The sequence below is a fragment of the Sprattus sprattus genome, assembly GCF_963457725.1.
Source record: "Sprattus sprattus genome assembly, chromosome: 4".
Lineage (NCBI taxonomy): Eukaryota > Metazoa > Chordata > Actinopteri > Clupeiformes > Clupeidae > Sprattus > Sprattus sprattus.
The window spans coordinates 25519913-25534968 of record NC_137923.1 but is presented as its reverse complement, the minus strand read 5'-3'; the positions used below and the strand labels follow the sequence as shown (position 1 = coordinate 25534968).

At 40.6% G+C, this 15056-nt stretch overlaps 1 protein-coding gene across 1 annotated transcript; it reads left to right on the top strand.

The window, feature by feature from the left end:
* The first annotated feature begins 6253 nt into the window (after positions 1–6253).
* Positions 6254–14787, top strand: hgsnat (heparan-alpha-glucosaminide N-acetyltransferase). The gene is made up of 18 exons (XM_080836841.1): positions 6254–6494; positions 7324–7439; positions 7642–7778; positions 8572–8690; positions 8850–8919; positions 9046–9115; positions 9320–9417; positions 9578–9654; positions 9751–9781; positions 9988–10148; positions 10484–10599; positions 10717–10838; positions 11466–11592; positions 11750–11836; positions 12141–12218; positions 13063–13133; positions 13470–13582; positions 13906–14787. The coding sequence occupies exons 1-18, from the start codon at positions 6269–6271 to the stop codon at positions 14085–14087; spliced, it is 2001 nt and encodes a 666-aa protein (XP_080692967.1). The 5' UTR covers positions 6254–6268; the 3' UTR covers positions 14088–14787.
* Positions 14788–15056: the final 269 nt, after the last annotated feature.

Here is a 15056-nt window from a genome sequence, read left to right as displayed (position 1 = left end):
GTGCCTGACCTTTTATATGTTTACAATATGTAAAGGCATTTTCACTGGCATTTTCATATGCAAAAACATACTATGTGGGAAAACATTTACAAGGTCTTCAACTCTGTTTGTGTGTGTGTGTGTGTGTGGAAGAGAAGACTGGAGAGAAGCCTCGTGAAGGTGCCCAGTGTGTGCACACTCACACTCACACACATGCACATCCTCATATAGGCTGTAAGGTGAACCCTGTTTCCGTTTCAGTCATTGCTGTAAGTGTGCAGACAGATTTGCCATGCACTTTATATGTTTTATTACAGGGACTGGCAACAGGACATGTATCATTGACATTACCAAGGTGTCATCAGCTCTTGGAACCAGTGTGTTTTCAGCCTTGATCGGAATTCAAACATTTTCTGGGTGTGACTCCACAAGTGCCTTTAATGGCAAAGGAGAAAAAAAAGACATTTTCTGTTGCATGTGAGAAAGATGAGTACCTAAAGGCTTTTAAAAGTTTAGGTACTAACTTAAACTTGGAGCAGTCAACATTTGCATTTCTTTGCCAGTATGTATGCCACTTATATGATCAGTCGGCAGCTGATAATGTAAATAAAGCTAGGTTCAAGGCTTTCTGTATGACATCATCAGCCTTGCCAGAATTATCCATTCCCCCTACCACTGATGCCCTCCATCAGCACTGCAAAAGGGCAAACTACCAGGCTGCAATAATGAGGTCCTGTCTCAAACATAATATAAGTGCTCCATCACCTGCTGGATATGGTTGGCAAATAGAGAATGGGAACTTGCACGTCACCTGGATGACTAGAAATCCGGCCCCTGACAGTGTTTTGCATGTGATACACTGTGGCTGCAAAGGTGCCTGTGAGACAGACAGATGTTTTTCTGCAGGATTGTGTTGCATAGTTGACCTATGTCGTTGCTGTAGGAACTGGAAGATAACTGTCCTGACACTGACACTAACAGTGAGGACTGAGTGTCCCTAATTACAGTGCATGAAATGCCCTGTATTGTTATTCCTAGGCTTCTTCTTCTTCTTCTTCTTCTTCTTCTTATTCTTGTTACCTTTTTCTGCGATTAATTCAGCCCGAACCACTTAACGTAGAAACTTCATTCAAACTGTGTCGCGTAGGTCTTGTAAACGACACTTATGCTATGTATTTTTCACTTTTCTAAACTTTATACTTTTTAAGATATTAAAGAAAAACGAATATAAATTTCTCCCATTGACTTACATTGGGCCATTATGACATCATAATAGGGTCTTTAAACTGGCTTGCACCTGTGCTTTACTCTGCCGTGCTAAGGCAAAAGACCGTAACTTCAAGTTTGGTCAAAAATGAGTTTTTGACGTATTTGTAAAATATCAGCAGTAATTAAACAAATGTACTGATATTAAATGTACTACTAACATGCCATTATCAAATTAAAGCCAGTGACATCAGTATTTTGGTTGATTTCACGATGTATAGGCTACCGACAGTTAGCATACCAAGCTAGGTAGCATTACCATTAGAATTGCATGGCAGATATGCTAAGCTATCGGGCTATTCCCCCACCCAGTGCCTGTGGCTAGTCCGAAAAAGGTGCATCTAAATCGGGTAACTTCGCTTGGCGAGCGGGGGCATGTGGAGGGGGAAAATGGGCCTCATTCTCTATCGTTCTCTCTCTCTCTCTCTCTCTCTCTCTCTCTCTCTCTCTCACACACACACACACACACACACACACACACACACACACACACACACACACACCCCAATGGACTGACATAGATGTTTTATGTGTTTCATGTGACAATTCAAGTTCATTGTTTTATGTGCTTAATGTGATAATTCAATGGTGTGTGTGTGTGTGTGTGTGTGTGTGTGTGTGTGTGTGTGTGATAATCATTGTATTGGTAATTGTGATAAATGAAATAGTATTACTACTGATTAATTAATAGGGTCATTATTCCATTGTTATCATACCACTGAGCTTTAACATAGAAGTTACTGCCTTCTGCCTTAGTATGCTTCACTGACACCTGTGCCAAATCCAAAGAACCTCTTCTCTCTCTGTCCCTCTCAATTTAACTGTAACTAGGAACATTAAGACACCATCCATTCTCTATTTTTTTTCTCTCCATCTCTCCATCTTTCTCTCTGTCAACTTTCTCTCACACTCAATCTCTCTTCTTCACTCCATTTTTATCTCCTTTTTTCAATATTTTCACTCTCTCTTTATCTCTTCATCCAGAGCCACTCTTGTTCACTCTTCTTTCCTTCTTCCACTCTTCTTTCCTTTCTTATTTTCTTCTTCCATTTTTCTTTCCTTCTTCCACTCTTCTTGCCTTTCTTTTTTCCTTCATCCACTCTTCTTTCCTTCTTCCACTTTTCTTTCCTTTCTTCACTCTTCTTTCCTTCTTACACTCTTCTTTCCTTCTTTCACTCTTCTTTCTTTCCTTATTTCCTTCTTCCACTCTTCTTTCCTTCCTTCACTCTTCTTTCCTTTCTTCTTTCATTATTTCACTCTTCTTTCTTTTCTTCTTTCCTTCTTCCACTCTTCTTTCCTTTCTTCACTCTTCTTTCTTTTCTTCTTTCCTTCTTTCACTCTTCTTTCCTTTCTTCTTTCCCTCTTCCACTCTTCTCTCCTTTCTTCACTCTTCTTTCCTTTTGTCTTTCCTTCTTCCACTCTTCTTGCCTTTCTTTTTTCCTTCATCCACTCTTCTTTCCTTCTTCCACTTTTCTTTCCTTTCTTCACTCTTCTTTCCTTCTTACACTCTTCTTTCCTTCTTTCACTCTTCTTTCCTTCTTTCACTCTTCTTTCTTTTCTTCTTCCTTTCTTAACCTTTGCATTTCATGCACTGGTATTTCCTTCAGGAAATGCATTTTCTAGTCTGTTATTTCTTATTCAGTTTTGTACAGTTTTATATATCATATTTCATGTTTCATAAAGAGTGTTTTTATGGTTCATTAGTGTTGTTTTCATTTGTGGAAGAATGAATGAATGAATGAACAAACAGATGGTCATTGGTATTTACAATTACTGCCTTTTATTGATACATGGAGGTTTATTTGTCACATACATAAAAATACTACTGTTTTTTCTGTGCGAGTGTGAAGAAAGAAAGATCAAGAAATATTTTTCATAAATAGCAAGAGGGAGTTTAAAGAGCAGTGTGTGAAAAAAGGTGTAATTGATGTTTTATAGTCATTGTGTGTGTTCAGGATAAGGAATGCTTGAGGAAAGAAGCTCCTCCTCAGTCTCTCTGTTCTGGTCTTGTAGCAGCAGAGACGTTTGCCTGACCTCAGTGTTTTGAAAAGTCCATGGTCAGGATGTTAGGAATCCTTTACAATACCTTGGGCGCTGGTAGGTAGGTCTTTTCTTGTAGGTCTCCTGCAGAATATGGAGAGATGCTCTGATGATTCGGTGCTGCAGTCACAGGCTGTACAGTTCCCATACCAAGTGATGCTGTCAGGACACACAGCTGATGGTGCTGAACTTCCTCAGCTGATGTAGGAAGTACAGTCTTTGCCTTGATTTCTTCGGTGGGTGTTCACAGTCCATGTAAGATCCACAGTAATGGGCATTCCCATGTATGTTAAACTTGATGTCAATGACTTATATTTGCCTCATTGTTATTCTTGGACGCGGCTATCTATACAGCACTAATTATAATTAATTTAGCCCACTTTTGAGGATGTTCGGATGTTTTCCTCTATCTTTAACGATGTTTCTAACCACACGGGAGCCGCCATTTTTCCATTCTGTTGACAAATGCAGCCTTCTCATTGGTGTAGCATGATCACGTGTCGAACCGTGGCACGGCTCCCGACAAAAATCTTATTACGCTCTGAAGTCTCTAGTTCTGCATGAAACAAAGCCATATAGACAATCGACTGGAAAATCAGCGACGAACTTTTTTTTGGTAACTAACCACGACTCGTTCTTTTTTATAAGCTAAAGATTGTGTAGATGCCAGTGAGTGGAACGGGCTGAAACGAAAACCGTGTTCACCTTACGGCCTACCTGGGGCGCACCTGTGTTCAAGGTTACAGTTGAGGATGTCATATGCCCTATTCTGACATTCTGTGGTCTGTTTGAGAGAAAGTCCAGGATCCATGAGCACAGTGAGGTAGGGAGACCAAGATTAATGAGTTTGAGTACCAGCTTATGGGGGATTATTGTATTAAACGCAGAGCTGAAGTCCACAAAGAGCATTCTTACATATGTGTTTGGGTGTTCCAGGTGGGAAAGGGCTGTGTGGAGTGCGATGGAGACAGCGTCCTCTGTGGATCTGTTTGCCTTATAGGCAAACTGGTGGCTGTCCAGGTCCACAGGGATGTGGTGTCTGATGTGCGCCAGTATCATCCGCTCAAAACACTTCATGATTACTGGGGTGAGGGCGACTGGGCGGTAGTCATTGAGGCAGGTAATGGCAGATTTTTTGGGGATAGGGACGATGGTAGTGGTCTTGAGGCAGGTGGGGACTACGGCTTGTTGCAGGGAGAGGTTAAAAATGTCTGTAAAAACTCCTGCTAACTGGTCGGCACATGATCTAAGTATACGTCCCGACACCCCATCAGGGCCAATGGCCTTGCTGGTGTCAATTCTACTCAAGGTGGACCTCACTTGGTGGTGTTGAAGAGTGAGAGTCTGCTCCTCCTCTGACCCTGACATCTGATGCTCCACTGTTACCCCACTGTGCTGCTTGTCAAAGCGGGCAAAAAAGCGGTTTAGGGTGTCTGGGAGGTCCTTGTCCTTGCTAACCAGTGTGTTCTTGTGTTTGTAGTCAGTTAGGGTTTTGATGCCTCTCCACATGCTCCTGGCGTCCTTGCTTATTTTCCTGTGGTATTCATATAAATACCACAGGAAACTAGGGAGACTAGCCTATTTGTCCTTAAAAAAACAAGAATACCTTATTGACAATAATTAGAAAAAAATCCTATACGGGTGTCGTGGTCATTTTATTGCACAGATATGATCAGCTTTGCTATCTTGTTGTTGGGATATCACTCCAAATAGGTAAGAAACTCTCTATAGCCTACATACGGTATGGCAACCTTTAAGACATCGATGGCTTTTGTCCTTTTCCTCATGTAGGCTAACGGACCGTGGAGTGAATTGTTGTACTCAGCATAAACATCAATTCTGATTTGGACCCCACTGAGGCAAATGTATATAAAACAAATTTAATTGTAAGGACATAAGGAGAAATATGGAGGTACGATGACTTGGAAAATGTGTCTTGCCTGGTAAGCTGAAACAGGCTATATGGACTGTGCAGTGTAGTGAGAATTCAAGTAGGCCTAATATTCAAATGCCTTAAGGCTTGATCAGTATTTATGGCCTGCGTTTCGCCATTCCGTAACACTTTCACTGTTGAAGATGTTGAAACTGACCAACATCTTCAACAGTGAAAGTGTTACGGAATTGTGTTTTTTCTGATAAATGTCCTCATAAATATCACTGTCATCCAGATGCTCTGTATATTATCTCATTACTGGAAACGGGGGTACCAGACCTTCTGTGATATGACCACAGCAGCAATTCCAGAATCAAAGTGATGTGGTAGCCACGTTGAGAATTCATAAAGATATAGAATTAAAAGTAGGCTACTGTCACATCCTGAAGCATGGTTTCAGTTTAGGTTACCTCTAAAAAAAAAACTGAAACAACATTTTTGTAGTACTTTATTTGGCACTTTATCTGTAGGCAACATCATAGTTTATTCAAAAGTTTAGGCATGGACACATGCGACACAGTTTACTTTAATTGTTTTCTGTTTCTTTAGGTTCATGAGAAGGAAACTGACATAGCCTTACAATCAATTTTCAAACCATGTAGGCTACACAGTCCTTACGTCTCTGATTTACACACCTCCCCCGTGCTCCCGATTGATTTATTAATTAATAACACATACGAAAGATGATTCTTATACATGTGATTTTTGGGGTCTGCGGAGGAAATCAAATATGAATAGAATAACAACACATTACACATGATCTTAAACCGTAAGGTTGCCTGTCGGTCCGTCTGCATCGTTTTCAACGAAATCCCTGCGGAGTTCTCCTTGCATCAGCTACGGCTAGTCACGAGATACAAATAGTGCCTTCACGGTAGGTTACCGCAACGGAAAGAAACCTTAAGCAGCATAGCCTAATTTCACGATCTTGCCATAGATACTCTATTTTAACGTTATTTTACGCAGTGTTCCTGGCATTTCCAAGAGGAATTGGCAATTTACTTACTTAAATTAAGATGGTCTTTGACGTTGAAATGACCCGTTCTGGGAATGTACTTTGACCCTCGGCACTACCACTACATGGGTATCGGAAGTGGTATGGAACGGAGAAAAAACATTAAGAAAAATACGGGGTATCAGGGAGAAGGGAAGAGGGAGACAGGAGAAAAACGGCCTAAAATGGCACAAACAGTGGGAGACAAGGGATTATATCTCTTGGCAATGATTGTGCTCATATGTGCCATACGCGTGGTGCCACTTTCTGCAGTGCCCCCTTGTAAGTACCGTAAACAAACTTATCTAAAGTGAACGTCAGCTCGCCACGGAGGTATTTTGCAGTATTTACCTTAACACCCTGCTGAATTGAGAGTAAGATAAGTGAATCCGAAAGGTTGAACATGGGTTCAAATAAGACAGAAGTAACTTAACCAGTTAGCATTTTAGCATTAACATTACTTCTATGTACCGTTTCGAAGGTGCACGTTTGTGTACGTTAACCAACCTCTAATTTTGGTTACCACAGGCTACCTAGGTAGCTTGCTACACCATCTCAACATTTGAATAATGAATTAACCTGACATCACCAAAACAGTGATGTAAAATGGTTAGGCCACTGGCCTCACGCACCCAGTGTTTACTGTTTACACAAATTGAACTTCCCCCCGTTGAAAGATCCGCGACTAGTATGGTTTAGCCACAAACACTTACGACTTGTGGCAAGTCGGATTAGAACGGCATGTGACATGGGTGGATGATGAAGGCAAGAGTTCCCTAGCCGAGTTTAGGCATAGGGCAAATTCAGCTAGTGTGACTCGGTCGTGACAGAGCAGCTGACTCGTCTGTACAGTAGTTAACGGTAGCTTGACAGTGAGAGCAGCAAGTCTTTTACAACCTCAGCCTTGTCTTCAAAACACAAGTCTTGCGTGTGGTGAGTGGAACATTAAATTGGGATGAAATGCAGACGGGGTGCATTTCATCTGTTAACGTTTCTTGTCGTGAGAGCAGGAACTCATTCTGACCGTCTTGTACAAAGTATGTTCTGTAAAGCTTCAATTATATATATTGTTGCCCTGGATTTTATGTCAAATTTGTTGTACGTGTTCCAGCCTCACATCCACATCGCAAATCTTCCGTGCTTAAGATGGACGAAGCAATTCTAACTGTCAGCAATGAACTACAGAGTGACATGGTTGTCTCTTGGCTGTCAGACCATTGCTACCAGGTACTAATGATAAAACATCCAGTATATTTTAATTTATCATGGGAAATGGAATCCTTTGACATCTATAAAGGTTCCGGTTTCCAGCAGTTCCATAATAATGTGAAATTGTGTGACTCTCATCCTACATGTGTGTCTGTGTGTGTGTGTGTGTGTGTGTGTGTGTGTGTGTGTGTGTGTGTCTGTGTCTGTGTGTGTTTCTCAGTGTTTGTTCCAGCCCTTAGGTGAAGTACCAGCAGCGCTGGAGCCTGGGATCCCCAGCGTGGTGGACTTCACAGTAGGCACACAGCACCCTCTCACCCTTCAGCTCAACAGCTCGCCTGTCAACCTAGAGCAGTGCAGGTCAGCTATTAAGCTTTAAGTTGATAAGTAATGAGACACAGCAGAGGTGCAGCGTGGTGGACTGCTGTCACAAGGCTTTGGTGGTCTGCTGTAGCATGTGAGGTTCATAATGCAAAACAATTATTGTAGACGGCTCATCTACTAAGACATGTAGTGTACACGTGGCAAGTCATTGAATTTCACTGGAGAGCGTACCAATTAGCAGGACTATTTACTGTTGGTGAGACGGATGTTATTGATTTTGTTTGAGAGGTTGCCTTGTGCAAGTACAGCATGGACTTATATTTCTTATGCTCTTGTTTGTGTAGCTGTTCATATGTTTGTTGGATTTAAATAAATTATTCTAGACTCCACTTCTTAACCCGCTATCAGAGTTTTGACAACAGTTGTGACCTTGAAGATGTTCTTATTAATAACAATATATTTCCTCTTCCTGCTCCTTTCCACTTCTGTCTCTCCTGTTTTCAAGTTTGATGAAAATACAGTAGTCTAACAGTTGTTTTCTGGGCCATTTGTCATGTTGGTGTTAAGTCATATAGGCTAGCTGTTTGGTAGAGCTGTTTTAGCTGGCAATGTAGAAGCACAAATATCCCTGATTTATTGTCAGCATTGAACACAAAGCAGTGACACAAAACTGATTTCTAGATATTTCAAATGTACCAATGCCAGTTTATAGCTGCTTCAACTTTATATTTTAGCTTGTTGTCTGATTTCTTTATTGTATGTTTTGGTGGGGATGGAGTTTGAGTGGAGATACCCACCTGACATTACCCTCACAATCTTCTTTCCTCAGGCTTCATTTTCATTTCGGTGAGCATGGAAAATACTCACTGTGGGTCAAGAATCTCAACGATCCGTCAGAGGTCAACTGCTCCTTAGTTACTGAAACAGAACCTGTCAACAGCTACTTGCGTGAGTGTTGTCTTGACACTTTGCCTTAAAGTACGGGATGTGTTTGGGTCAGTGGCTTTACATCTGTTTAGTATGTAGTGAGAGTTGAGCAGCTAAATAGTTTGGGTATAGATTTTTTTAGTATACTTTAATTTTCATAATCTCTTCCTGCCTCTCCAGCTATTTTGTTTGCATTCCTCGGCTTCACTGGCTTGGCTGTCTTGGCTGCCATTGGGAGTACAATAATGCGGTAGGTAATACATGTCTGTTTTACAATATGTCATCATATTACATCACATAACCTTTTGCTAGCAGTGGACCTATGATTGAGACTTTTCTTGCCCTTCTCTGATCCGTCTTTTGCCGTTCATTACAGACTGGAAGTGGTAAAGAATCTTCTTCTGCATTGGGGCAATGCTATGGAGACAGACAGACTCATAAACTCAGTAAGGACTTTCCTTCTTTCTGCAAATGGCCCTGTGAATGCACTGTTGGTACTGTTCAAGAATGAGTGTATTACAGTGTAATATTACTGATATGCTCCTGTATGTATGTGTGTCACACCCTACTAATGTTCGTGACAGGGACAGTTTTCTTTTGATTACCGCCCTCTAGCTTAAAAACACACACACTTTCCCCGTCTTCCATAGGAGCTTGGCCCATCTAGTCGCTTGGTGGAGTCGTCTGTGGAAGCGGCCATGCCCGCCACTGCTGGCAGGAGGCTTCGGTCTCTGGACACATTCCGAGGGTGGGCTTGCTCTGTGTGCTTAGGAGTGTCCTCTCCTGTGTCTGTGAAGTTTTTTTTTTACAAAGATGGATACCATTTGTTGTTAAGCCTGCTGTTTGTTTATTTTATTTTATCCTGGTTTTCGAGCCTTTGACACTCTGTTTTTCTTTGTGTCTTACAGGTTCTCCCTAGTCATAATGGTCTTTGTAAACTACGGAGGTGGGAGATACTGGTTCTTCAGGCACGAGAGCTGGAATGGTCAGTAGTTTATTGCGGGGGATAAACCTTGATTTGGTATTTTCTGTTCCGTCCGAAATGTTTATTCACTATGATTATTCTCCTCCCTCCACACAGGCCTCACTGTGGCAGATTTAGTATTTCCATGGTAAGTGTGATCATGAAATTATGCCCAATACACAAGGAACCTGTTTACACGTGCCACTATATCTTGGAGCCTATTCCGTCTTTGTCTCTATGTCTACACCTCATGCCAACTTCATGAGCCTGATGTTCATGCATCTGACAGTGATCAAAAAGTTATGTTTGTAGCAGACCTCTCCCATGGCCCTAACTCTTCCTCTGTCCCTTTAGGTTTGTCTTCATCATGGGGACCTCCATTGCTCTGTCTATCAGCGGCTCACTGCGTAGAGGGGCCCTCCGCTCCCACTTACTGGGCAAGGTCCTGTGGAGGAGCATCCAGCTTTTCCTCATCGGCCTCATCGTCATCAATCCAAACTACTGTCAAGGGCCTCGTAAGTAGGATGAGCCGCAAGACCTGGCACTAATGGGCCTCAGGCTCCTTGTGCATTATTTGTTAAGATTAAAAGAGCAAATTATTTGAACAAGTAATCAAGCATACAGCCTGCTGTCATCTATTTTACCTATTTATTTTTTTTTTACTTCTACGTGTTTAATCAAAATCTGTGTGTGTGTGTGTATATAATGTACAATTTTGTTGGTTTCAGTTTGGAACCAGGTTCTTGACCTGGAACCTGGTTCCAAACTGAAACCAACAAATTGTTGTTGTGGTGTCCCAGTGCTTGCTCCAGCATTGTGCAGATGTGTGGCTGGGTTTGATTTATTCCAGTGTCCTGGGGCTCCTTGCGTATTCCTGGAGTGTTACAGCGGCTGGCGTTTTCCTACCTAGTTGTTTCTTCTCTGGATCTTCTGGTGGCCAGAGCTCGACTTGATAACTTGCCCATGGTAAGAGGTTTGCCTGAACTAGTGTCCTTTTGATACATTCTCCATTATAGTTGCATTGACTGCACTTGGTTGTTCATTTGTAGCCTGATTTGTAGCCTGATACTTCCTGTGTTCCAGGATGCCTGGTGGTACCCAGTTTGTGAGTGCCTCCTTTACTGGCCTGCCTGGCTGTGTGTGGTTTTCCTGGAAGCGCTGTGGTTGTATCTGACCTTCCTCCTTCCAGTCCCTGACTGCCCAAAGTAAGTTCATAGCTCCTCTTTAATTACTTGTGTTGTCAAAAAGAGCTGCAAAGGGCAGTTTCAAATTCACTTCACTTTACATTATTGCAATCGTCTCATTGCCAGTTAAAGATTGAGCTATTGTAAGATTATGTTCTTTAGTGGCCATTATTCATTATGAAGGTTTTTAAAGTGTTTAACAACAAATCAACCACATCTAAAAAGTTACATAAAAACGTATTGTTCAACTTAGCTGTCAAAAGCACACATGTCACTCTCACTTTAGGAGATTGAATTTATTAGCGTTCTCCAAGCAAATTAATACATTTGAATAATAATAAGCTGTTTCAGCATCCACTGAGAACTTGTGACCACCCTGTCCCTCAATTACATTCTGTGCCCTATGTTGATGGTCTAGCCTGTCTGCTAGAAAAACAGCCAGATTACTTTTTCTTTTGTTTGTTTACATGCTAAAACTGTTTGAGTACAAAGAGCTTTAATCAGTCCCTCAAATAAAGTGTACATTTTCATTAGCTTATTTTACTGTACCACCTGTATACTACTACTAATACTACTAGCTGTGTATCCTTCACACGGTGTCTCTGTCCCTAACTTCTTCCTCTCCTCTCTCGCCTCAATCTCTAACAGTGGGTATTTGGGGCCTGGTGGAATAGGGGACTTTGGGCAGTACCCAAACTGCACAGGGGGAGCAGCAGGTTTCATTGACCGTTGGCTTCTGGGAGAGTCTCACATTTACCAGACGCCATCATCAAGGGTAACCATATTAGCACTAAACACAACTGTCCCAAACGTTCTGGTTAATATGGCAAGCCAGATAAATGAATGGCCTTAAGTTAAGCAACCACAATATTTAGGTGAGGTCTAAAGTCCCTTATATGTGCATGTGTTTGTGTGGATGCTCCTTTCCGCAGGTTGTTTTCCAGACCAAAGTTCCATTTGACCCTGAGGGAACGTTGGGCAGCATCAACTCCATTCTGATGGCTTTTCTTGGTGTTCAGGTTAGGAAGATTTTTTAAATCTTGCCTTCCTCCTCAATCAGCTGAACTATATTGCCTAACAGTAACACTCACAAGCTTATCATTGAGCCTGATTAGTTGTCATTAAATTCAGATGATTAACCAATATAAAAGGAATTATTAAAATGGTCATTTTATATGCAGTCAGTTAGTATGTTTGCGCTGCTTGTCTAATTACTAACCTTATGTGGACTATTTCTGTACTGTGGCCTCTGTAGAGGCTAAATGATCTAATAAAAAAGCTGTGTGGGTCAATTTGGGCCTTTACTTTGTTTGCGTTTTCTAGGCTGGAAAGATTCTTCTTCACTACAGTGATCTTCACTCAAAAATTATTTCCAGATTTCTCATATGGGGGTTTATCCTGGTAAGTCTCACTCTCCGAATGGTGGTAGTTTATTCATAAAGTAATGTTTTACAGGTTTTGTGTACCTTACCCTGTCAGTAAGATGTTCGTTCATGTATAATGCTTTAAATCTAAAGGTTATGATGAAATGTTTGTATTTGATACCCTAAAAAGTTGGATGTTGTTAAAAAAAATTGCTGAATATTGAAATATATATATATACCTTTTTATACTACATTTTCAGCATTATACAGCCGCGGAAAAAAATAAGAGACCACTTCAAAATTATCAGTTTCTCTGGTTTTACTATTTATTGGTATGAGTTAAAGTAAAGTTAACATTTTAGTTTTATTCTATAAATTACTGACAACATTTCTACCAAATTTCAAATACAAATATTGTCATTTAGAGCATTTATTTGCAGAAAAATGACAATTGGTCAAAATAGCAAAATAAATGGAATGTTTTCAGATCTCGAATAATGCAAAGAAAACAAGTTCATATTCATTCTTAAACTTCACAATACTAATGCTTTAACTTAGGAAGAGATCAGAAATCAATATCTGGAAACACCGCATCTTTTTTGTTATTTTGACCAATTGTCATTTTTCTGCAAATAATGCTCTAAATGACAGTATTTTTATTTGAAATTCAGTAGAAATGTTGTCAGTAGTTTACTCAAACACATACCAATAAATAGTAAAAAAAAAAAAGAAAAACTGATGATTTTTTTAAAGTGGTCTCTTAATTTTGTCCGCGGCTGTAGTTAGTGATATAGGAGCAGTTCTATTTCCCCCCATAAATCTACATACTGTGCCTCTGAGCATTACCTTGCCTTTCTTCACTCTGTGCTCTTCTCTTACAGGGGGCACTATCTGCTATCCTGACCAAGTGTTCCAAAGACCATGGTTTCATCCCCATCAATAAAAACCTATGGTGAGTAACCATGTGAAGGTAAAGTCAGTGGTGTCTAATGAAGTTGGGTATTTTAAAACCCGCCAGCCAAACAAATATATCCCCTTACTTAGCTTTTCATGGACATTTGGCCTTATTGAAAGGTTGAACACGTCTTGATTGCTTTACACAATATTTATAGTTGCTTAAAAGTCAGACCTTTGTGAAATATAACAAAACATTTTTGAGTCAGTACGGCCCAATGTACTTTGTGTGTGTGTGTGTGTGTGTGTGTGTGTGTGTGTGTGTGTTTAAATCACAGATGGGTTTATTTCCATGCACCATAGAGTGAACATACTCTCCTCCTCTCTATTGCAGGTCTCTGTCTTATGTGACCACTCTCAGCTGTTTTGCCTTTGTTCTGCTGGGGGTGGTGTACTACATAGTTGATGTCAAGAGATGGTGGTCAGGTGCTCCTTTCTACTACCCAGGTGATTACCATGGTTATTCTAAAGTCTTTATCACTTTGTAGTGCATCTATGTTCAAAGACATCAGCACATTAAGCCACTTCTCAATTTGGCCTTTGCAGGAAATGGCCAAAGTGTGTGTGTGTGTGTGTGTGTGTGTGTGTGTGTGTGTGTGTGTGTGTGTTCTGCTGTTATGATATATTCACCTGCTTCTGTGAAATCAAACTCAAGCAGGCCTTGTTCTTGTGTGTGTGCATGTGTGCGTGATAAGCAAGGGCACTATATGGAATTGTTCCAATTCTTGTATTTCCGTCACTGATTGTGAATATCCATCCCATTCCATCAGGCATGAACTCCATCTTGGTGTATGTGGGACATGAGGTCTTTGAGGAGTACTTCCCCTTCCGCTGGCGGATGGCCAACAGCCAGTTGCACGAAGAGCACCTGGCCCAGAACCTAGTGGCCACATCTATATGGGTGTTCATCTCCTTTGTACTCTACAGGAAGAAGATTTTCTGGAAGATTTAAATGCATCCGGGGTGAGGGAACAGGTTTGTTCCTGAATGAAGGGAGACTTAAAGTGAGAAACACTTATTTGGGCCTTTTCAGGGGAACTGTCACAGTATGTGTTACATTGGTTCCCTGAGGATACTACAGAGACCATGGATTAAAGCAAACCCCTAGCTTTCTATTTCCAATACTACGTAAAGGCACAGGGAGCTTGCGTTGGGTTCATTTCACATGAGCATTTGTCTTTGTGTGGTAGGGTGGAGTATTGGTCAGCACTACATCTCCATGGAAACATTTTCAAAGGGCTTTGTCCTGTGGTTTTGTTATTTTGTTACTGATCCAAAAACGACTAGATGAATATAAACAAGATAGCAGACAGTTAACTCACCTATGTAACTAATACATTAAAGTGACCTGTCTGCTATGTGGCATAACAATCCTGTTATGTTAGTGAAGGACTTTTAAATGTTGTATTTTATTGCTATGGAGGATTATCAATAATTTAAAAGTTTGCTGTTAAGGGATGTCAGGTTGAAGCAGCCTTCGAACAAACTTCTTGCTCACACAATTGTGCCAAATGTACTAAGGTGTTCTATTTTCCACAATCATTAATAGTAAAAAATGTTGGGTGCTGGGGATATTTTTATTTGTTATTTTTTACATGTTTTGATGTACTGTATCATGGTTGTAAATAAAGACTGGATATTTGTGCGACAGAGCTCAGACAACAAGGCACAATTCAAGTAGAAACTTTTTTCTTTCTACTTTTTTATACTTTTCAGACTTTTAGATAAAAAAATAAATGGTTGAAATAATATCTTAAATGATACTCATTTTTTATATCTGTTTTTCATTAGTGAAAGAAAGTTTGAAAGTAGAATGTTTTCCTTCAGTTCCAGTTTATTTCAATTGAAGAGGGGAAAAAATGATTTAAACGATTTTGGCATGAGCTCATGCTGCAACATAACGAAATGTGAAAAAGTTAAG

What these genes read in the sequence shown, in the direction of transcription:
- hgsnat (XM_080836841.1), top strand. Translation starts at nt 6,269, where the DNA reads ATGTACTTTGACCCTCGGCACTACCACTACATGGGTATCGGAAGTGGT. An exon ending in TGTCAGACCATTGCTACCAG is followed by an intron (nt 7,440 to 7,641) that starts GTACTAATGATA and finishes TGTGTTTCTCAG; the next exon opens with TGTTTGTTCCAGCCCTTAGG. An exon ending in ACCAGACGCCATCATCAAGG is followed by an intron (nt 11,593 to 11,749) that starts GTAACCATATTA and finishes TCCTTTCCGCAG; the next exon opens with GTTGTTTTCCAGACCAAAGT.